At 32.1% G+C, this 24,185-nt stretch overlaps 1 protein-coding gene across 2 annotated transcripts in view; it reads left to right on the forward strand.

Moving 5' to 3' along the window:
• Nucleotides 1–24,185, forward strand: part of VPS13B (vacuolar protein sorting 13 homolog B) — a 1,012,351-nt gene that overhangs the window by 272,213 nt on the left and 715,953 nt on the right. For both annotated transcript variants that reach the window (XM_051970918.1, XM_051970917.1), the window contains 2 exons: nt 1,753–1,887; nt 2,987–3,160. In XM_051970918.1, coding sequence (XP_051826878.1) covers nt 1,753–1,887; nt 2,987–3,160 — 309 coding nt within the window. The remainder of the gene's footprint in view (nt 1–1,752; nt 1,888–2,986; nt 3,161–24,185) is intronic.

Genomic DNA, 24,185 nt, shown 5'->3' on the forward strand with positions numbered 1-24,185 from the left:
TTAATCCTGACTGTAATGAAAAGTTTTTGAGACAATAATTTGGGAAGTTTCTGTGTGCAAATGAATTTTTCTATTGATGGGAATGGGAAAAATGAATGGGTTCTTTAGCATATATATATATATATAATATATATCACACTTTATACAATGCTGTTTACTTCTTTGGGGCTTGATATTTTCCTATTATAGATGAACATTGGAGGTATTTAAGCAGCCAATTCCTAGTAAAAGAAAGTTGAATGTTTAATTTTGTCTTATTTCATACTCTTCAGGACATGCTGAATCTTTAGATGATATTATATCGTCATAGATGCCAAGTTGTAAAAAAGAATAGGAAATGTATCACAAATTTACATAATCATTTTTCTACATTTAGAAATGCATTTTCTCATTTTGAATTAAATTATTGGCAATAAGAGTGTCAGAGTAACAAATTTCAAATTTGGCTCTACTGGGTTCAAGTATTGGCTCTACTACTAACTGTTTGCAAGGCACTGGACAAGTCAAGGAGCCTTTCTGGGCTTCAGTTCTTTGTCTATAAAAATAATTAGCCTAGGTGATCTCTAAGGTCCCTTCCACCCATAAATGTATGATCTTATGCTCTGGCAAATAAAAGAAACATATGGGATCAATGAATAACAGCTAGAGTTAGAAAGGAAATGGAAATGATTTTTAATGTTTAATATAGTTATAACCAATAATTAAAAATTTATTCAGTGACTTTGTCATTCATAAGAATCTATAGCATGAAGGATAATATGTATCCAATTGACTGATATGAGAAATGAGAGGAAAAAAAGGGGAATTGTAACCAGGCATATTCATTTATACTTAAATAAACTTAATTATGCATATATGTGAATTACATATTCATGTGTTATGTACTTTTCAATAGATATAATGTCATTTCCTCTTATCCCTCTACCTTAATGGTATCCATAATTTGAGATCTCTTTCAAATGCTCTCCAGCTTTTCTCTCACAGGTTTTGCTACCTTTCTTCAATTCCTATAATACCTCTAAAATGCTGGCTTCTGGAGGATAAGTATCCATATCAAGTAGAATGTCAGTTCTCTGAGAGAGGGAATGCAATGTATTTATCTTTATAGCTAAAGTTTAGGATAGTGGCAGGATATACTAGGCACTTAATAAATATTGAATTGAATTGGAAGTTAAGCCTTTAAAAAATAATCCTCCACTTAGCACATACTTGGCATTCAATAAATACTTATTGGTTGGTCTCTTGAAATATAATCTTTTTAACATTTATTAGGGAAGCATATATGGCCACCTCAATTATTCACATGTAGATTATGTACTGTTTTAAAATCTGCTTTGTCATCCTTTCACATCCTTCAGACTACTGTTAGGGAAGCTATATGTTCATTGTCTTTGCAAAATAATTTTGCTTAAAATCTAGATAAAATTAATAAAAATAAATGTAATACCTCCCAGGTTATAGCTTAAATATCAAAGCTATATATGACCATTTTTAAAATTACCTATTTCTGAATAATCTGATTTTCTACAAAATTTTGATAGTTGATTGTATAAATATAGTTAATACATATCATATATTTTTAAATTGCATTCTTTCACCTCCTAAACACTAAACTATGATACATAGCACAAATATTATGAGACTATCTGAGGTAGATAATTAAAGCATAATTAAGTTTAAATGCCTTGGTGAAGGAATATAAAAATTATTTAAATTTGACCAGCTAGTACATTTGCAGTTTTCTTTTATTAGGTGTGAAATCTAAGAATCCCTTGCCAACTCTTGAGGGCTCAATCCAGAATGTTGAATTGAAGTACTGCAGCACATCATTGGTCAAATGTGCCTCTGGGACCGTGGGATCAATAAAAATTTGTGCCAAAGCCCCAGGTATGTGCAGCTGGACCATGTAAAACTTTATTGCCTGTATAGGAGAATTGGCCTTGCTTTTTACAAGAAGCGTTACTGAAACAAGAATTTACTCATTGTTCCTATGAATCAGAGGGTTTTTAAATTTTTATTTCTCTTTTTCCCTTTTTATTTTGCCAGGATGATGCTACTTGGCTTAATAAATTATTATTTTTTATTTTAAAAATTCTATTTATTTATAAGATTAATTTTGAAGAAAATTGTAGAAACTTTTTAAAGAGTTTCTTGAAAATATACACATTTTTTTAACATCAAATCTTGATGTAAGTTTGTGTGTACATGCATACATATGTATTATACATATATACCTAGCTGCAAAACACTTTTAAGATTTTTTTTCTGTTAGTGAAATGCTTGGGAGAAAAATTTATCATTGCATTTAGATGTCGCCTGTCAATATAGTGGTATGTGAGAAAACCTTAAAATAAAAACAAAATTTATTTTACTATTTAAAAAAAATTAATGCATATTGAGAAGTCAGTCAATTTTCTTATCACCTTTTATTTTTTTAAACTTGTTTTATCCTTAACTCCATTAACTTCCAGTTTTGAAATATGAAATATATTTATATTGTTATGTTGATCTCTCCCATCCCTCTACACCTTTTGTCTTAAAAAATTTTGGCCTGGCTTTCTGGGGTTGTATGGAGAGGGACACTAGGGAAAGCTGATAATTCAAATAAAAAAGAAAAAAACTAAAAACTTATTTAAAAATTAAGAAAAGATTTATACTAATTAAGTTGTCTTAATATTTGTTACCTTTGGGTTTCAAATATTATTGAAATTATTTAGATGATTTATTTTGAATGATTTGAGAATCATAACTGTTTTAGGTGGATTATAATTTGGACATTTAATTTATGATTATTTCAAATTTTGTTATACAAAGATTAGTGCATTATAAAATCAGTTGATGAATATAATGGATATAACGTCTAGTTATTTTACTAATAATAATGCTTTACAACTTGATGTTTTAAGATATATTGAAACATGAAGTAGTTATATATTTAAGGGAAAAGTGCTTGGAATTTAAAGGTTAACACTAATTTTTTATTTAGGTGAGAATGGAAAAGAGAAACTGATTCCCTTAATTCAGGGCCCTTCTGACACCAAAGACCTCCACAGTCGCAAATGGCTTAATGAAAGTAGAAAGCCGGAATCTCTCTTAGCCCCAGATTTGATAGCCTTTACAGTGCAAATTCCCCAATCTGTGGACTACTGTCATAACTCGGGTAAGTGCAGAACTTTTATTTATGTTGTAATTATTTTGCAATTTCATTTCCAGCAGGACTTCTTTTGAGTGGAGTCTGTTTCTTTAAGACTCTGTAACCATTAGGTATAAAAAATTGATTTTTTAAAAAATCAAAATGAATAAAATATCATTTTTATTTATTTCATAAGTTGTAATCATTTTGGATAAATAAATATGGCTTTGTGAACCATATCCTCAACACACAGCACACATACACAGGCTTAAATATCTAATGGATTAGAAAAATGCAGTGTCCTATAGATGTGAGTGAGTGAGTGTGTGAGAGTGTGTGTGTGTGCATGTGTGTGTTGGATGGCTACTTGTAGAGAATGTCATGGAAGGATTTCTGGTTTAGCTGTGGGTTAAATTAAGTGGCCTTCTCAGCTATGATATGGTATGATTTAACTTGTCAAGATAGCTCAAATAACTTTTTGACATTTTTATCAGCAAATTTATTATCTGTTCTTATATATAATTATGATTTGTTCAAGGTATCCTAAAGAAAAGTTATAAATTTAATAATAAACCTATAGTTATGGCTGCTCCTTTGTGCTATTTTATGCTTTATTGGTGAAGACTCAAAACCTTGACTGTTTGTGGTGTGTTTAATTAGAAATGCTTGTAAATTCGGAATTTGAATATTTGATAATTTGAAGTTGTTCTTTTAGTTTTGCTTTAATTTTCAAAGGTAATATGTTTTTCTTAAAACTAGTTTTGGTCATATAATGGGATAGAGCATTAGGCTTGAATTCACAAACTAGTTTGAGTCCTGTCTCAGACATTTACTGACTTGCCCATTTGATCATGGACAAGTTACTTAACCCCTCTTAGTCTTAAATTCTTTACTTCTAAGATTGGATTGATAACAGCACTTGTCGGATTGTTGAGAAAATTAAATGACCCATGTGTAAAAGGTTTTATAAACCTTAAAGTGCTGTATAAGGGTTAGCTAATTCTATTACCATTACTTAACCAATATTGTTAATAATATACCTGACAAAAATGTTCAGTTTAAATTTTCTATCCCATTCTTTCATAGCAAACCCATTTATACTTTAGGGATTTATTATGTGATTTATAGTGTTCATCCATGCTATTTTTAATTAAACCAGCTTTAAAGTAATTTATTTTCATCTTATGTTTATATTAAAAGATTTAAATAGGCATATCAAGTGCTATGAAAAGAGCTTAGCATAGGATGAGCAAATTCACTTGGATTTTCGAACTTTAAAAAAAAGTGTGTCAATTAACCAAAAAAAAAAAAAAAAAAAAAAAAAAAAATCTAAAAAACCTGAATAGACAGGTTTTTTTTTTTTAAGCTTGTAGTAAAATATGCTTCAGGTGAGGTACTCAGTGAATTTCCCCCAGGGCTTCTGGAATTTGTAAGATCAGTTGAGAACAGTACTGTATGAATTGAGTAGCTTAAGAACTAAAGTTGAGTGTTTTTAGCCCAGTTTGGTAAAAGGCTTAACAGACTTCCTTTAAGAATCATGGCAGGGGGTAAGAGATGGGAGAACACCTGGCATTTTGTATAAATGTGTCCACCAAAGAAAAAATTAAAAAGCACTATCTGCAAATGATATGCCTCTTAAGTAGAAAAAAAAATCAAAAAGTAAGCTCTAAAACAGGGGTGGAAAACATTTTTTTTTTTTCTGCGAAGGGCCATTTGGATATTTATAACATCATTTGTGGGCCATACAAAATTATCAACTTATGGAACTCAAGTAGAGAAGGTTGTTATGACTTTCAGCTCATCTTGGCCTTCAGTTACCTTAGCTAGTGATTTCCCAGGCCTTATATGACTGCGGGATATTCCCCACCCCTTCTCTAAAGGAACGGCCATAAAGAAGCAGGAACAGAATGTTTACCATATGAATATAAAAAGAAAATATGAGACTACCATTGAGAAGCAGGTGATTATGAAAAGATGATTATTTCCTATCTATTAGCAAGTATATATTGAAAAACCTGTGTACAACTATAAACTATTATAACAATGATTAGAAGAGTTTCTGCTTATTTGATGTAACATATCTAAGTTCTTTTTTTTTTTCATGTGAACACATCAAAGTTATTTTAAATTAAGAATTTAATAAGTATTTACTATATTCCAGACACTGTACAAATTTAAACACAATTACCTTTAGGGAAATTTCAGTACAAAAAAATGAGAAATAATAGCTTTACTTAGTTTATTTCTTTTCATCAATGTGAAATCTAAATTTTAAAAAAAAGAGAAATTTTACACTTTAAAAGGAATCTGTAGACATTTTTTAGTCTGTTTTATGTATAAAATTATTAAGACCAGTCATGGACTCCCTACTTTAAAAGGGAGATGAGTCTGTAAAAACCCTTTGATTTGTATACTCTTTTCCTTTCTGCGAAAAGAGGTAACTATCTTAGGTTTGGAACAGAGAGTGAGTTTTTCACATTTTGGAATTACTCTGTTTAAAAAATACCCTCTTTCTTGACTGATTATTCTGTTGATTAATTGCTTTGTGGTCTAAGAAAAAGAGCTCTGGACTGTTAGATGTGAGAACTAGTCTCCAGCTTATAGTTTTTAACCCCCTCTCCCTGAAACTTAAGTAAGTTATTCAAGGACTTTTGTTTGGCATTTAAAGCTCTTCATTACCTAATCTATTCCTATTTTTCTTGTCTTAACACTTTATTCTCTTCCATTTACTCCAGCTGTTATGGCCTATTTGCTGTTCCTCAGACAAGACACTTCACCTTCATCCTTTGCGCCTTTTCACAGTTAATTCTCATGTCTAGAATTCTCTTACTTCTCACCTCTGTTACCCTAGCTTCTTTCAAAACTCAGTAAAAATACCAATTTTTTAATACTTATTCCATTTATTTATGTTTATTTATTTTGTACATACATAGTTATTGCTCCCCCTTTAGAAAGTTAATTCCTTGAGGCCAGGAACTTTTTTTTTTTTTTTTTTTTTTTTTGCTTTTCTTTGTATCCCTGGCACTTAGTAAATACTTAATAAATACATATTCACTTGACTTGAACAGATCTCTTGAAAAGAAGACCTTTCTTGTTCCTTGCTATTTATTTCTGAGATTATGTTCCATCATCTACCCTATATGTAGATTTTATATGTCTAATTATTTGCATATTATTGTTATCATTAAAATGTACTCTTTTCAGTGTCAAGGACATTGTTTTTGGCTTTCTTTGTATCCATAGTGCTTAGTATAGTGCTTGGCACACAGTAAGCATTTATTAAATGCTTGTCAACTGACTGACTTATCTAGTTGATTGAGGTATTGGGGAGAAAAATCATATTACAGTACAAAACCTCTCTCTGGTCTTCACAAAATGTTGATGTTGTGCTAATGTGGAAAGAAAATTCAAATACATAAGTAAAAATTTTCATTCATTTCTGGGACCTGACATTTAGAAGTAAATTTCATCATTTACAAAACCTCTTTGAAAGGCTCAATTTGCTTATCTCCAAAATGGGGATAATGACATTTATATTACATACATACTAAGGCTATTATTAGAATTAGTTTTTTTTTTTTTTAAAGAATAGTATATAAGGAGTTTTATAAGTTTTAAAATTTTGTATATCTATAAGCAATTGTTATGTTGGGAAAAAAGGATATTTTGGTTAAGCAAGTGTTATTTTATTGAGTATTATCCTCTTTGTACTATGAAAGTCAAGGGCTTTTACATAGTTTTAGTTGCAACAATAAGGCTTATTCCTTATTCCTAAGACTTGTTCCTTTCCAAAGTAGGTTAGTTTTTCTTTTAAAAAGTTAAAAAGAACAATCAATTTTTTTTCTTCCAAAATTTTGTTTGTTATGTGGATGTTTTTTGGGGAGAGGAATAATGAGAAATTTTTTGGTGCTCTAAAAAAGTGAAAGATGTCAATAATCATAGTATAAATATCTTTAAAAGTATTGAACTTATCATTGGGATTTTGTTGGCCTAAGGGACTAATGGAATTGGTTAACATTGCTTCTTGGCTGACAAACCCCAGGAGCTCGCTTAGCTTATATTGTAGAAATTAATGAGGAACTCATGTGAGGGAGTTTCTCTCAGCTGGATCAGAACTAGATATCCTTAATGCATATCCATATTGTCTGCCATTTTGTCAGTCAGTGTTGATTAAGTGCCTACTTTGTTTCAGGCACTTTGCTAAGTGCTGGGGATACAAAAAGAGGAAAAGACACTTGAGGAACCTATAGTCCAGTGGGGAAGATAATAAGCAAACAAAAATGTTCAAGCAAGTTATATATAGGATAAATAAGAAGGATTAACAGAGGCAAGGCAGTAGAATTAAGAGAGGTTGGGAAGGCTTTCCATAGAAGATAGGATTTTAGTTGGACCTATAAGGAAACCGAAGATGAGGAAGGAGAACATTCCAGGAATAAGGGGCTATCAGATATTAGTTGTTATTGACTATCTTCTTCTGTTATAAGTTAGTAAATCTCTCTCTTAAAAAAAACAAAACACAAAAACACACAAAAACTGTTATTTGATCAATAAGAATTTTGTTTTGTTATATCATTCAAACTACCAGGAAACATGCTTGAATCTGGTCCAGCTCAGAGCAATAGTATATAAAGACTTGTAGTGCTAGATTTTTTTTTATCCATTATGTCCTGTCACTTAATTAATCAAGCTCTCAGCCTAGTTTGAAAGAATTGTAATAACAATACAAAGCTTTAGCTCAATAGAATCATCCTTTTCCAAAACTAAATACAGTAAGAAAGAAAAAAGATGCAGCATATCATTGAAACAATGGTGGTGATAATTGTAAGATTGATTAGCTAATGCTCTCCAGTAATGTAGTGGATGTGTAATAATATAGCTTTGAATATTGCCTTCTCATGATATAGATCTCACCCTTGCTGGTCTGTCTTAATGCTGATGCCTGTGATTCTTAAATTCTATACAAAGACTACATCCAACAGGTGGAACACTGCCTTTAATTTTCTTGAGACTATGAGTCTCAAGTCAGTCAACAAATATTAACCACTTACTATGTCACAGGTACAATATTGGGGAACAAGTTTGAGAGTGAAATAATCCATTCTAGTAAGGATCACTGGAGAAATGAGAACACATAGCAAATAAAAAAACATAAATACAAATTGAATAAATGTAAGCATATAAAAAGTGATTTAAAACTGGGGTTTTTTTTTTTTTTTTAGGAAGGAGAACATTGGCCAAATTAACATAGCCTTCCTGTGTAAGATAGTGCTTGAGCTACATCTTAAAGTAAGAGTGGGACACAGTAAAGTAGAGGTGAGAAGAGTGCATTTCAGGCACATTAGACAGCTAATCTCACATGGGGAGAAGAGAAATGGAACATCAGGTTTGAGAAGTATAGAGAAGGCCAGTCTAGCTAGAGTACAGAATGCTGGAGGGAAAGCCCATTGAGGCTGGAAATATGGGTTAGAACTAGATTGTGAATATATTTTAAAATATAATGTGTGTGTGTGTGTGTGTGTGTGTGTGTGTGTGTGTGTGTGTGTGTGTGTGTGTGGTGTAGTAGTAGTAGTAGTAGTAGTAGTAGTAGTAGTAGTAGTAGTAGTAGTAGTTAGTAGTAGTAGTAATAGTAGTAGTGGTAGTCATGATAATTCTGTATTTACAGAATATTTGGCAGCATCACGTAGATTATACTTGGTTGGAGCATATTTGACCCAGGGAGGGAGAACAATTTAGAGGCTGTTGGAATGATGTAGGAGAGAGGTAAAATGAGAGTCTGAGGTATAGCTTTGTAAGTGGGGAGGAAAATCAGATATGAGAAACAACAGACATTTGTTGTGTTTATTCTGTGCTTTTCAGTAGACTAGAGAAATACAAATAAAGGCAAAAATAGTTTCTACTGTCAAGGAACTCTAATGGGGGAGGACAACATGAAAAGAACTGTGTAAACAAAAAATATAGGATAATCTGAAGATAATCTCAGAAGAAAGAAACTGGTAATAGTGTGTATGGGAGGAGGGGAGAAGAGGGTAAGACAGAAAAGTTTTTCTGTGCTGTCGCTAAGATTTGAGATGATTCTTAAAGGAGGTCAGGGAAGCCAGGAGTCAAAAAAGAGGAGGGAGATCATTTCAGGGTTGGGGAGATACACAGGGAGAAGGAGCAGAATCAGGAGATGGGACATTATGACTGAGAACAGCAAGAAGACTAGTGCCACAATGGGAGGCATTAAAATGTAAAGAGACTGTAAAGGTAGCCAAGGAATAGCTGTGTTGCAAAGAGGTAAAAAGGCTAACCAGATAGTTTCACATATTGACCTGGATATAATAGAAAGTGCTGTAATGTGCTGAGTAAAGGGAGGGATGGTGTTTTGAGAAAATCACTTTAGTAAGAGAAGGAAAGCTGAGTTGGAGTAGAAGGCTTGAGAGAAGGCTTCTGACTATAGTAGACCAGGAGTGAAGTGGTAAGGACCTGCACTTGGGCAGTGACTGTCATAGGAAAGGAGCAGATGGAGAGGAGAAGTATCATTAATTAGAAACAACAGAATGTGGCAACTGATTGTCTGGTGGAGGTAAATCAGAGGATACGGAGGTTTCAATTTTGATCTGTTAGGAAGATGTGTTGATGTCTTTATTAGTAATATGGCAGTTAGGGAGAGAAGAGGGCTTCAGATGGCTTCAGATGGCTTCAGATGAAAAGGAATTTAAATTTGGATCATTCTGAATTTAAGATGTTTGTGGGTCATCCAATTCATATATCCAGGAAACAGAGATTCAAGGCTAGAGGTTAGAATAATTTGGGCTCAGTTTTTTTAAATCTGCTAATCATCCACATAGATGACATTGACTCCATGGGTTCTAAGGAAGTCATTAAATAAGATAGTATTTAGAGATAAAAGAGAGCCAAAAATCACAACTTCAAAGGACATCCAAATTTAGCAGACCTGACCACTGTGAACATCCTTGAAAGGATGTGGTCACACAGAGAGGAGGAAAATCAGGTCCGAGTGATGGCACAAAAATCTAGAGAGGAAACAAAATATTAGAAGGTAAAAATGGAGTTTATGGGCTGTCTATGAATAGATTCTTATTTTGCTACATCTACTATTTGAAACTTTATACCACTTTAATCAATCAACAGGCATTTATAAAGCATTTAACATACTCCCTGCTCCTCAAAGAGCTTAAATTCTGTTTGAGGGAACAATATGAACGTTTATCAATATATATCTGCATATATGGAAAGTGCATGCAGAAGAATTTTTTTAAAAAGTATTTTGGAGAGAAGTTTATCTTGTTTATAACTTATTTGTGCATAGTTTTTTGTATTTTGTCTGCTCCATTAGATTGTATGTGCCTTGAGGACATGGAATGTTTTTTGTCCTTTTTATTCCCTGTGCTTATTGAACTTGGCATCAAGTAGACACTTAATAAATGCTTACTGACTACATTATAAATGATTTTCCTGAAGCTTAAATAAATATGTGTGTGTGTGTGTGTGTGTTTGCGTGCGCATGCACATACACATGCATGCAATAGGGAGCCATTGGAACAAGGTAATGATATCAGTAAGATTTAAGCTTCAGGAAAATCATTTTTTGTATATTGTATACATGTATTGTGTATACATTTCTTTATGTGTTATGTACATGTGTGCATATGTGTGTATACACATATATGACGTTCAAATCTCTCTGCAATTCTCCTCTGCCTGGATAGTCTTCTTACACCTTACTTCTTGCTTCAAAATCTGCAAACCTACTATTCTACTTTCTGTTCCATACAAAGACATTCCATCTCTTGTACTCCATTCATTTGCATTAAGGTATTACCCAGTCATGTAATGCATTCCTTCCTTCCCCTCTGACTCTTGAAATCTATGATTTCAAGACTCACTTTAAGCACACCACCTCTATATGAAAATTTCACTGATTATCATAATATACTTGTGGTTCTCCACCCCAGCAAAATAAAAAGGGGAAGGAAGAGAGGTGAGTGTACTTCAATTTTTAAGGTTGTAAAGGTCTGATTTAAGACAGTAACCAGCTCAAGTTCACTGGCAGAAAGAAATGAGCCTCTTTCTTATCATTGAATGATTCAAAGAAGGAAGTTAACTTTGCCTTAACATAAAAATAATTTGTAACAAGGGTACTGTAATATTTAGCTTTTGTGGATATATCCTTGCCTCATCTATTTATGGAATTGTGTCAGGTCACTAGGGCAAATTTTGGGGAGTAACATGGTCTTCAGAAATCTACTCTGAAATCTATAACTCCATGTAGTTAGGTAGATCTTTTTATGACCTTTGGTGATTATGATGTTGTCAGGAGAGACGGGGCCAATCAAATCTGAGAGACAACTTTGTTGCTTTTTAAGGAAAACCAATTCCTGGTTAGGGGACCCTGTAAGGATCCCTAGTTCTACTATAAGGGCCCCACCCAATCATTATAATTATACTGAAATGTTTGTTTCGTTTTATTTATTTTTTTAAAATAAGGAACTTATATTCTACTATTTCCACTTTTTCCTTTTAGTTTTATTATTAAAAAGCATAAAGCATAGTTCTATTTCTACCTCTATATTATAATCTTTAGAAAGTAGTTATCATGTCTTGCTTTCATCTTCTATCTCTTCTCTATACTAAACATCACCAGTCTTTGAATTACTTTATATTACTTTTTTTTTTTTTGTTATACTCTTTTCCCATTCTCTATGTCTGTCTGTCTATCTCTCCCTCTCTTGCTACATGTCTGTCATATAGTGGGGTCCAAAATTGAATATTGTACTCCTCATGTGTTATATAACTAGTGCCAAGTACAGTGAAACTAATGCTTCTTATGATTTACTCTGTGTATATTTGTATTCATTCAGCTCTCAGTTGAGCTGAATATTATGATTTGGACAGGATTACACTAATAGACAGCATTGGAAAGTTATTCAGTGGGTCTGAGTAGATACTTCTTATAGGTGATGACTTGCATTTAATCAGTGGCATAAAAGAGGTCATGTAAGTCATGAATTGTTGATACAGGAGGTGAATCAGGTATATGGTAAGATATATTCATTAGATATTAAAAGAAAGTCTCTACTTTATTATTCTGACCCTCTCCATTACTATCAAGATTATTGCCATTCTTTCAGTTAAACACTAGTTTTCAACCTTAGTGTAATCCTCAACTCCTCATTCTCAGTCCTCATGCCTAGAATACTCTTTCTGCTTACCTCAAATTAGAATCTCTGGCTTCTTTTAAGATTCATTTAGTACATTTTTTGGACATTTGTTAGTTTTTTCCCTTCTAAGATTATTTTCTGTTTTGTTTAAATTTATATGTACCTTTGTTTTTACTTATTATTCATAAAATATAAAGAATCTCCTTAGAGGCAGGGATTATTTTTACTTTTTCTTTGTATCTCCAGTGTCTAGTACATAGCAAATATTGATTAAATGTGTTGATTTGATTCATTGAATGATTTAAAACTTATGAAAACTTCTCTTTTGATCCAGATCTATCATTTTACACGTGAGGAATCATGAAGAAATAGTAGAGGTTTATGTTGCTTTGCTTACATGCAACAATCAATAAATATTTATTAAGTACCTGCTGTTGTCCAGGAACCATGCCAAGTATGGGGAGTACAAAAAGAGGCAAAAGACAATCCTTGCTCTCAAAGAGCTTACTTACAATCAGTGGATGACAAGAAGAAAACAAGCATGTACAAAGAATTCATATACAAGATAAATAAATAATTAATAAGGGGAAGGCACTAAAATCCAGAGGATCTTTTTGTAGAAAATGAGATCTTAGTTGAGACTTAAAAAAAGCCAATAAAGCCAATAAGTAGAGATGAAAAGGGTGAACATTTAGATATGAGTGACATCTGGAGAAAACACCTAGAGTTGATAGAAAAAGTGTCCTGTTTGTGGAAAATTTTAGAGGCCAGAGTATTGCAACTGAAGAGTACATGTTGGGGTTATGTGGGGCTTTTAAAGCCAAAATGAAGGATTTGTATTCTATATTTGTGTTTTGATTCTGGAGAAACTAGGGAGCTATTGGGAAAGGGATATTATTAGACTTGCACTTTAGGAAAATCACTTTGGTGCTGAATGGAAAATGAATTGGAATACAGGGAGAGATATTTGTGTACCTGTTGTTTCCCAGATTGTGAATGTGAGTTGGTTTTTTAAATCATATTTATATCCATAGAGCCCAGCACAATGACATGAATATAGAAATTGCTTAATATAGTTGTTACTTGTTTCTTGATAGCTTGATCATATCAATATCTGTAGCTGGATAGGGCATCCCTATCCCTTTTCAGAAGAGTCTTTGTGGAGTGAGCCTGACAACTCAGTTTTTTTTTTTTTTTTAATGCCAAGATAGGAAATAATTTATTATAGAGAGAAGAAAAATTTCTCATCCAAAATATAGAAATCTTTATAGTTTTGCCACAATCAATATATACATGAATTGTACAACATATCTGCAAATGTCATCCAAGTTATTCCACCAGATTGAGATTCATTCTTGACTTGACAACTCAGTTTTGCCCAAGAAAGGTATTGATGATTACTAGGCACGTAAGATAAGCTTTATGCTACCTATAATAAGCCAGCCACGCTGATTTTTATCCATTATATTATTTTACAACAAAAATAACAGATAGTGAATAACATAGTTGAGCATTAAATCTGGATACTCTTGACACTGGCGTTCTTTCAAAACCCTGTATCATAATGCAGCTTATTAAATTTTTTTTTTTTTTGGTTGGGAGGAGGAGGATGGTTGAGAGACTTGAATAAGATTCACAGAGAGAATATAGTAATTTATATCACCATGATCTACCAAAACAAGATGAATTTTTTTATTAGCTAACTTACCATTGGTGAATATTTAAGTTGTGTTTAATTGTCAAGCCCTAGTTATTTTACATACAGAAAGATGTCAAATTATATTTTGTATATTCTATTTGTATAAGTCATTTTTTTAACCTAACTGCTGGATTTTGCATTTATGTCCCTAATTAAATTTTAAATTAATCATTTTAGCTTAGCTTGTTGAGATGCTTTTGAATCTTCCTTCTGTTATCTGTCCTTTTAGAAATAATAGCTTCATGCCAAGGGTAGATTTAATAAATATACCTTTTATTTTTTCACAAATTTCATTGGCATTTAGAAATGAGATATTTCTTGGGGGAAAAACAAACAAAACAGTTTTTTTTTCCAAGTTTGACCAAGTTGATTTAATGCCAAATTTTGTAGCAATTAATAATTAGTCAAGATTTTGTTTTAACTATTTGCTTAAGAATTTTGATAGTTTCAATATGGTAAATGTCTTCTCTGGCAAATCTTAAGAAAAGATTGATAGGTGGGAAAATTCTAGAATTTAAATAAAATCTATGTATGGAAACTTTATTATCTAATTTTGGAAGATGCTGTTTGCTAGAAAACAACAAAGAATTTGGTGTTTATTTAAGTGACTTTTAAATTATTGATGTAAATTGAATGCTTTCTTTTCACATTTAAAATGTAAAGCTAGATAAAATGACATTTTCTAACTATTTTTAGCAATGCTCACTGGTTATCTTGGATTAGAAAATAGACTATAAGTCTTATTTTATTTAAATACTTTACATATTGGATTTATCTTAAAACTGTGTGATAATGAAAATGAATAGTTTTTAGAAGTTCCAGCTTACATACAGCAACACTTTAAAACAATTCTCTTTGAAAAAAGACTAGGTTTACTTCTCTCTCATATATACACCATTAAATTTCATTGCAAGTGCATATCTTATGAGCCCAACAGTGGCATAAAAAATTGATCTTCAAATAAAGGCTAATTTTGTTAATTAAGTGCTGTTGAAAATGAAAGTCTAGGTTTACAAATGTCAGTCTTCTAAAATTAAAAAACCATTCTTAAGATTTTCCCCTCCCCTTTTCTTTGATAACATTTAACTGCTCTGCTTTGATTTTTTAAAAAATTATAATGAAGTTTTGAAGTAGTTTAAAGGTGGAAACAAAATTTTATGTTCTACATTTTAATTTATTTGGAATGTCCTTTATGTTCTGAAGAAATTGGCTTCTCAATGGAGAATTAAGTGAATTGCCTTGAAGTATGTTTTTAGTATTTTAGACAGGATATATGAGTAAGAATACTTATATATTGTAGCAATTAAAGACAATTCACATTTGTGGCTTGGGCATAAATGTGTAAAAATTATACCCATCTATCTTATTACATTTCCTCTCTCTTCCCTGAGGACTTCACTATGTACTTTATCTGTAATTGTTGCCAGTTTTCTATCATGTTCCCACTGGGCTTCTGGTGCAAAAAATCTTATCCTCTCGATGACAGAGCTTGCCTGAATGATTTCATGCTCCTAGCATTTTTGTTCACGGGAATTAGGGGCAAAATGTAACTACAGCTGAACAGAGCGTCTATTTTTGTAATTTGGGAGTTTAGGCTCTGTTATTGGAACTAAATGAAGAGATGCAGGTGTTCTCCAGTGCAAATCCTTTGGGAGTTTTGATGGTAGATGCTTGAAAAGAAAATGCATGTGTTTCCAGAGTCAAACAGCAGCTGTGAGACAAGAATTTATGTTTTTCTCAGAACTTTGGGATTTCAAAATGTTACATTTAATCACATGCACAGAAAAGAGAGCAAATGTTAAAGATGTTACATATAAAAGTAGGGTACTGATCTCTTTACCATACCAACTATTTGTGGGAATATAGGAACAAAGTGATCTTTAATCTTAATATGAACAATTTCAAAAGGATTATGATAGTTGCCAGGACACAGTTTTTTGAAAACTGCATTTGAGCACAGAATGTTGTTAGCCTACTAATTACTTTTTAAATCTATTTTATTCTTTCTATGTCTCTTAGAGAAATAATAGATACAAATTAAAAGCACAAAGAAATATGGAAAATTCATTGAGTAAAAATAAGCAAATCTAAAATATTTTCAGATTACACTTTTTGTGAGTAGAATATAGATAACAGATTTTTTGCAAAATAGAACAAAATATTTCTAGGTTACAAAGAATAGAGAAATTTTATCTTTTCCATATTTTATAAATGCTTTGGGTAAAGAATTATTATGCTTTAGCACTTTCTAAAGAACATTTGAAATACAATTACTTTTATATTTATTTGAAACTCTTCAAATTCTTTAAGTACTTTATTTCTTTTTGAATATGGGCCATTATGGAATTTCCTTTTATCTTAACTTTTGTTTTCTCTCTTATATGTATTTATATTTTTAAAATTCTCATTTGTATAAAAAAGTCAAGACTTTATATTTGTTAAAATCTCTTAGAATTGAAAGTTGAAATGGATTTTAAATGCCATATGATTAAATAGGATCATTTGAACTGTAAATAAGATGAGACCTGCCTGTACTATATTTTTGTTAATTTAAAATAGCAGTATGAAAAAACCTAAATCTTATTATAACTCATAGAATATCTTTTAAAAAAAATATCTAACAAATAGTATCTTCTAGCAACATTATCAACAAAACCTAACACTTACCTACTAATGACATTTCTTCTGAATTTTTGCTTGAACAAAATTTCATTAGTATAAAATAATTTTTAGTCTCCCAAAGTATTTTAATGCAATTTTGAGATATAATGGTCAAAACTATATATTTTTGAAGGAAAATGAATGTAAATTTTCATATAGATGTGTAGTTATCATATTTCTTGCTTTCTGAGTGAATAGAGGAATATTAGGAGAATTTGAATTTGAGACTCAGTTAAATAATGTTACATGATTTTAAAAATTTCTATATAGAGGCAGCTAGGTAGAATAGTGAGTAGCTAGAATACTGGGCCTAGAGTCAGGAAGATCTGAGTTAAAATGCAGACTGAGATTTGTACTAGCTGTATGACCTGGTGAAGTCATTTAAATTGCTTCCATTTTTCATTTGTAAAATGAGGATAATAATAGCACTGCCAACAGTTTAATAAGGTTGTTGTGAAGATAAAATGAGATAAATGTTTATAAAATGCTTTGCAATCCTTAAAGCACTATGTGAGTGCTCGCTTTCTTCATCATCATCGTCATCGTCATCATCATCATCATTCTAAGAATAGACAACTGTTACTAACATTTTGTCCATTTGCCTAAATATCATTTCACAGCTAAACCTGAAATTGGTGGACTTAGCTTATTAATTTCTTTACCTGAACAAGAAATGATCTCCATTTCTGGATCTTGTAGTATATTTTCCTTAACTACTTTTTTAACCACATGCTATAATTTCTGTAAAACTAGAATTGTTCCCTAGTTATAGTACTTCCATTAAATTAAGTACTTGGTTGCATAGACCCTTCTACTTTTTGGTGGGTTTCCTGAACCTTTCAGCTAACTTTCTAGTAATACGCAAATCTGGTGAATAACTTGGGAAACATTGTGGGTGGGCAGCTATGAACATAGGGGTATATATCTGGGATACAGTTTGAGGGTCAAGGTCACCTTTTAAAGGTTAATCCTTCTCTAGTAAGTAGCAAAGGAAGGAACTAAGAATCAAGATTAGCCATGGAAGAGGAAGTGACTTCATTGTCTCTCTGGAAAGTGTCCCAGATCTGAAGAGCCTTGGCAGCGAACTAAAAGCAGAGTCCCAGCCTTTTTACTGACATGACTTGGTTTTATGGCTTGTAGAGTAGGGGCCCTCTGCATAGCACAATGTCAGGGTTCTTGAAGCTGTTTCTGAAAATTCATAATATAGAACATTTAAAATCACTTGAGATTCTGATAGAAAGCAAGAACCAAAAAATTACATAACAAAACAAAGCATAAGAACGATTTTCTAACTTCATCAGGTAAGTAACTGCTGCAGTTAAGGACAATTTTATCATTATGGTCTCAATTTTTTTTTTTACATTTTGGGACCATTTAAAAGTATCTGAATTATTTTTGCTATTATTCTTAATCTCTTTATGAGTTGTTTATGAGGCCAGGTTATCATAGCATTATAATAGTTTCCAGGTTTTCATTCAATATAGCTATGATTTTGACCTGGCTCAAGACTGAAACATTTTTGGCTAGAGTACTGAATTATTAAAAAACAGTTTGAATTTGTACGGGGTAGGCTTTCTTTCAATCTAATCTTAAATTCTTTCTCTCTCTCTCTCTCTCCTCTTCTCTTTCTCTCTCTCCCTCTCTTCTTCTTTCCCTCTCCCTCTCCTCCCTCCTCCTCTTTCCCACCCCATCTGTTGGGATCATATTATCCACTCTGAAAGAAACCATTCAATAAACTTTTAATCTGTTATTGAGCCTATTAATAATGATAGTAGAGGATTTTAAGTAAAGGAGCGAAAGTTCACCGAAGTTTCTAAGGAGAAGGTAATTTGTTTATTGGTACTTTCACTAAAAGCCAAGTGTCTACAATTACAGTGAATCTGACCTGATACAATTGTTAAGTTTAATTTGCCAGATTTAAATATTGAAAAAAAAATTTGTAGGCTATAGGAAATCTGTCTAAGAGACTTACCTGGGTTCATATTTGGCCTCTGACACATACTGACTCTGTAATGAAGCAAGTCATCTAACAGTGCCTCAAGCAACTATTAAAGACAATGTTGTATAGAATGGGCACTGAATTACCTTAGTAGAGAAACTTCCTCTATCATTAATCATATGTCTGGTCCCTAAACAACACCAGCTTGTAAGGCCACCAGAGTCCTCCTTGTCCCTCTACAGTCAGTCATCCCTTACTGTCACTCCTTAAGCTCTTAATGTTTGAATATGTGTTTCTTTTGATGTGCCTTGTCTTTATTGACTGCCTGCTACCTGTTGAATTGTAGACTGGGCCTTTAGGATCTCATAAAGATTTTGAGCATCGGAATTAGACATAAAGTTGTACAGCTGGATGTTACCTTAGAAATCATAGAATTAAACTCTTTCATTGTGTGATTGAGGAAACAGAATCAGAAAAAGTTGTACTTTGTCTAGTTACAGATAAAATCTTAAGTAGTTAAAGGGGATCCTGTTTTCTACTTATTTGCTTTTGCTGTTATAAGAAGCTGACTCTGAAGTCAGTCTTACTATTAATAGTTTCTGTTAAGATTTTTTGAAAAGATTGCTCCATTAGTTAGCATAAAGGTAACCTAATTTTTTCAGGAAGTCCAGATGACTAGACACAGACCAGTAGATAAAGGGAAATATAATACCAGCAGAGGGCACACTTGAGGTAACAGTGTCCTTGAATGGTCAATACAGTTTTAGCTTCACAATTTCTGGTCTAGAATGTTGCATTATAGAATTTCTTTAAACCTTCACTTTAATTTGACTTTTTAGGTCACGCCAATCTTTGTTTCCCCCTAGGATTGGTCAACTTGGTTCTTTGCCAATATGTGTAATCTTCCAAATTAAATTTTCTTTGTCTGCATAAATAAAAAGCTGAGATTTAGTAACTTGATGAGTTTATCTCCTCCTTCATGTCCCCCAAATGCTCTCTCATTTCTGAGTTATTTTACTAACTAAAGTACTGACATCTCTTTTCTTATGAAACTTTATTGAATCTTTTTGAAAAATGTTCCAGATATCCTGCCTCATCTATATTTTAGGCAGACTTAATCAATTTTAAAATATTTATTCTGAAATATTATGTTTCATGGTTTTGAGTCCTGAGATGATCTACACTCACATAATTTATGAAATATATTGTTAAAATCTGTACTTTAAAAGTTATTTTCAAAGAGGCTATATGAAATTACAGTGTTTTGCTCAAAAAGTAAAAATTGTTATTACATTATTTCTGACATGGCCTTGATCATGTGAACCAAATTGAAATTGGGAGTGCACATGTGGCTTCTGAAGCCAGGGAGTCTACAAGCTCTTTTTAAAAGATGATCTGGGATCTTAGTGTGCATCTGGATAACATACCAGAGGATTTTAAGAACAGGATAATTTGCATTCTTCTTTAAACAGTTTTATTTTCAATGATGAATTCTACTTGAAACCTTTGATTAAGTTCCCTCTGCCCTTTTTGTTTTAAGTTATTTTAATTCAAATGTTCTTTGGAGAGTGCAGTTCTTTGTTTTATTGGCATTCTCTAACTTCCAAAATAGGTTGCATTCCAAAAGTTAATTTGTAAATTAATTGTTTGTTCCTTAGTTGTTTTCCATAGAACTAATTTTAAATGATGTTTAGATTCTTCAATTAGCCTACAAAAATCTCTCACAGTGGATTGAAAATACTATAAATTTGCAAAGAAAAATAGATAACCTTTATTGGAATACTAGTAAATAGAATAAAACTGAATAGGAATTTTAGATTAGATTAGAATGGGGAAGATTTCTATAGAGGGTAGGCGTCTCTGGAGTGTATCAAAGGAACTGAGTTTTATTAGGCTTTTGAGGTTGATTCTTTGTCTAATTTATTCAAAATTTATATTTTCCTTTTCTTTGATACACATTTTTAACTACCAGTATTATTCTTATTTGTCATACTTATATAGTTCATCTAATTTTATCTCATTCTTTTGCTTCCTATCAGAGAGAGGTAGGGATTTTCCTAAAGGCAGAAAAGGAGGTTGGAAGAAGTAAGGTGGCAAGGAAGATGGATATCTGTGGTAAGAACTAATTTAGAACTGATTCTATAACACAGAAGTTTGGGTGGCACATTATCCTTGAGTCTGGAAAGTTGTTGATTAAATTAATCACAGTGCTAGCCACTATTGAAAGAAATTGGAAAGGAGAAAATACAACTATTCACTCTTTCTTAGGTAAGAGATATATGAGAGTTGGCTAGTACCTGTAATTTGCACTGTTGCCTTTCACAGTTGAGTAGCTTGTCCAAGATTATCCAACTAGTTACTAAAAAAAAATGAGACTTGGATTCAACTTTCCTTATTCATGCCTCAGTTTCAAGTTCTATTTGTGCAGTATTTCTATTCTTTATTTTTATTTTTTTAAAAATACATTTTTGTATTTTGGAAATGTACTTGGAGGTTGAAATCCAAATTAAGTGGAGTTATTTCTCTTCTTTCTTTGACCTTGTTATAGAATATTTCACTAATGACTGCTCTCCCTTTCTCTATTTCTTTAAAAAAAAAAAAGGGGGCAGTAAAAGAATTGAGTTTGAGTTTAATAGTATAACAAAATATTGTCTATGTCTTTGAAATATAGTTCACCAGTATGTTTTATTCAATATTGTATAGTTGACCATTGTATTAATGCTTCAAAAGATCATTGCTTTCATTTGGTATAGGTATTCTTCACAACTTAATTAAAATGACTGCACCTCTGCCCCATGCTTTAGTAGATAATCTTTATCAGTTGCTATAACTTGTGATGACTTTTCATCTCTAGAAATTCATCTCTAGATGGATGACTACTCTTTGGGTGATAAGGCTCTCCAGACTTGGCTAGATCATTTTTTGGACAATGTATAGACCCACAGTTCAGAATAAATCCCCTCTAGTTTGGCAGTACCAGCCTTCTAAAAACTTAAATCCTACTGTGAGTAGACAGCATATATACAAATGAGGAAGTGCAAGATTATTTGAGAAAGTATTATTTTTAAAAGAGGATGAAATGAGACTTATCAAGAAGGTGACAACTGAATTGATTCTTGAAAAAAAGATTCTGAGAAGTGAAAATGAAAAGGGAGTGCATTTCTGTTAGGTCAATTAGAAAGTACTTAGCCAGAATCTTTTATCTGCCACTTCAGGTATGGAATAGAAGGTATACATATATAGAAAGATGAGACATGAAATGTCTAATGCATAAAAGCTGGTTATTCAGTTTGGTTGGAATGTAGTCTGTACAGAGGAGAATAATGAAAAATAATATTGGAAAGATAGTTTCTGTAGTGAAGTTAAGAAGTTTGTATTTCTTCCTGGATGCAATTAGTAGTTACAGAAGGTTTTTGAGCAGGAAAGTAACATGGTCTAGTCTATGCTTTATTATAATTATTTGGCAGCTGTGTGGAGAATGGATTAGAAAGGACAGGGACTAGAAGCAAACCTTAAGTAAATTAAAAATAGCAAAACATTCCAGAGTGCCCTTTTTTTCTATTTCTCTTTTTAAAGTTGGATTATAATGAGTACATTTTTAGAAATACTTCATTGGTTCAAGCTCTGCTTTTTACACATATTAAACTTCAGACAAATAACTTAATTTCTAATACCTCAATACCTAATTGTAGGAATTATGATGCAGTGGAAAGTATGAAATTCACAGTCAAAAGACCTAGGTTCAAATCCTGACTCTTGCTACTTGATATCTAGGTAGTCTTTAGCATGTTACTTCAGTCAATCAATCATTTTTAGTAAATGATTACTCTGTGCCAGGCGTTATGCTAAGCATTTCACTAATTTGAGTTTCAATTTCCTCAACTATCAAATTTATGGGATTAAAGAATATGACCTCAAAAAGATCCTTTCAGATCTAATCTGTAGTGCTCTGATCATTTAGGTTTTAGATATGTTGTTGATCTATATCAGTGTAATAACCATCCTCATCCTAGGAGTTTCCCAAACTTATGAAATCATAGTTATGGACCAGCCACTACAAATGGCATTGAAGCTTGTACTAGATGAAGAAAACTTCTGTAGTTTTATTTGTCTCTTCATATATAAATTTTTAAAGCAGTTCCAATGATGATGGTATGATCCAGTCTTTATAAAAAAACCATCAAGTCTTTGCTGAACATAGAAATTTTGCACATGAATACTTGTGAGAAATCAACTTACTGCTGGTGAGAAATGGAGAATTTTTTTATTTGGTGCCTTGGATGAGAATATATTAATCTTTGGATAATAGTGATAGCCAAAATCTTGAGGATGCCCTAGAATCCAGGAGGAAATACTTCTTATTACACTGGCCAAACTTTAATGGATTTTCTTAATGTCATGAAATATATATATATCCTTTTCTTTCCATTTTTTTCTTCTTTTTTTGGTATTGTAATAAAAATCATTTAAAAAAATAACCCACTAGTAAAAATGGTGGCAAATAAATAAACATATTTAAACATATGTTTAAAAACATAACATAAAAGTTATGACACATAAACATGCAGTTTATAGAGGGACTGGAGTTAGAAAGAACCAGAAAGGCCAGAGTTCAAATTTACTGACCAAGTGACCCTGGGCAAATTATTTAACATCTGCCTAAAACTAAAGACGTAAATGGCAAACCACTCTAGTTTCTTTGCCAAGAAAACCCCATGAACAATTGGTCCATAGGATTACAGAATATGACATTATTGAATAATTGAACAACTAAAGTGCTGATAAATTTTGATTGTTAGCTGGAATAAAAATAGGTATTAGTCAGTTATTGATTTTCCACTTTGTGAAGGAGTATTAATGAATTCTATTTATTAGGTATACAGCATCATCATTTTGAAGATCTGTATGAACTTAGACCACTAAATCTTAGGCAGCTAGCTGGTCTACTGATTAGATTGTTGTATTTGAAGTCACTGTGATCTGAGTTCAGATTCTGCCTCATTCATATATGGAACCATCAATTATAACAAATGGAGAAATTTTGAATGCTGTGAATCAGTTCATGTACCTTGGCAGTATACTTCTCAGGAATGTACATAATGATAAGGAGGCTCACATGTGCCTTGCTAAAGCTGGCTCAGTTTTTTTTTTTTTTAAGAAGCTCTGAAGGAAGTGTGAGAGAGAAGGAGATATCAGGCTGCCTTTTAAACTGAAGGACCAAGGCGACGTTGTGCTGACCTCATTGTTGTATGCTTGTGAAACCTGCTCAGTTTATCAGTGCCATTCCAGGAAACTGAATCATTTCCATTTAAATTGTTGTAGGACCTGGTATGATAATGTACCAGACCCTGAGGTTCTATTTTCCAAATGCACTGCCAAGCATTCAAATGCTATTGCAGAGAGCACAACTTCATTGGGCTGACCACATTGTGTGAATACCAAACATGTGTTTTTCTAAAACACTATTTTACAGAGAATTCACAGAAGGCAGGTATTCACATAAAGATCAGACAAAAGAATATAAGATCACTCTCAAGGTCTCTCTGAAGAACTTTGGTATTGATTGCGAAATATGAGAAACACTCGCAC

Source organism: Antechinus flavipes, chromosome 1 (genome assembly GCF_016432865.1).
Source record: "Antechinus flavipes isolate AdamAnt ecotype Samford, QLD, Australia chromosome 1, AdamAnt_v2, whole genome shotgun sequence".
NCBI lineage: Eukaryota > Metazoa > Chordata > Mammalia > Dasyuromorphia > Dasyuridae > Antechinus > Antechinus flavipes.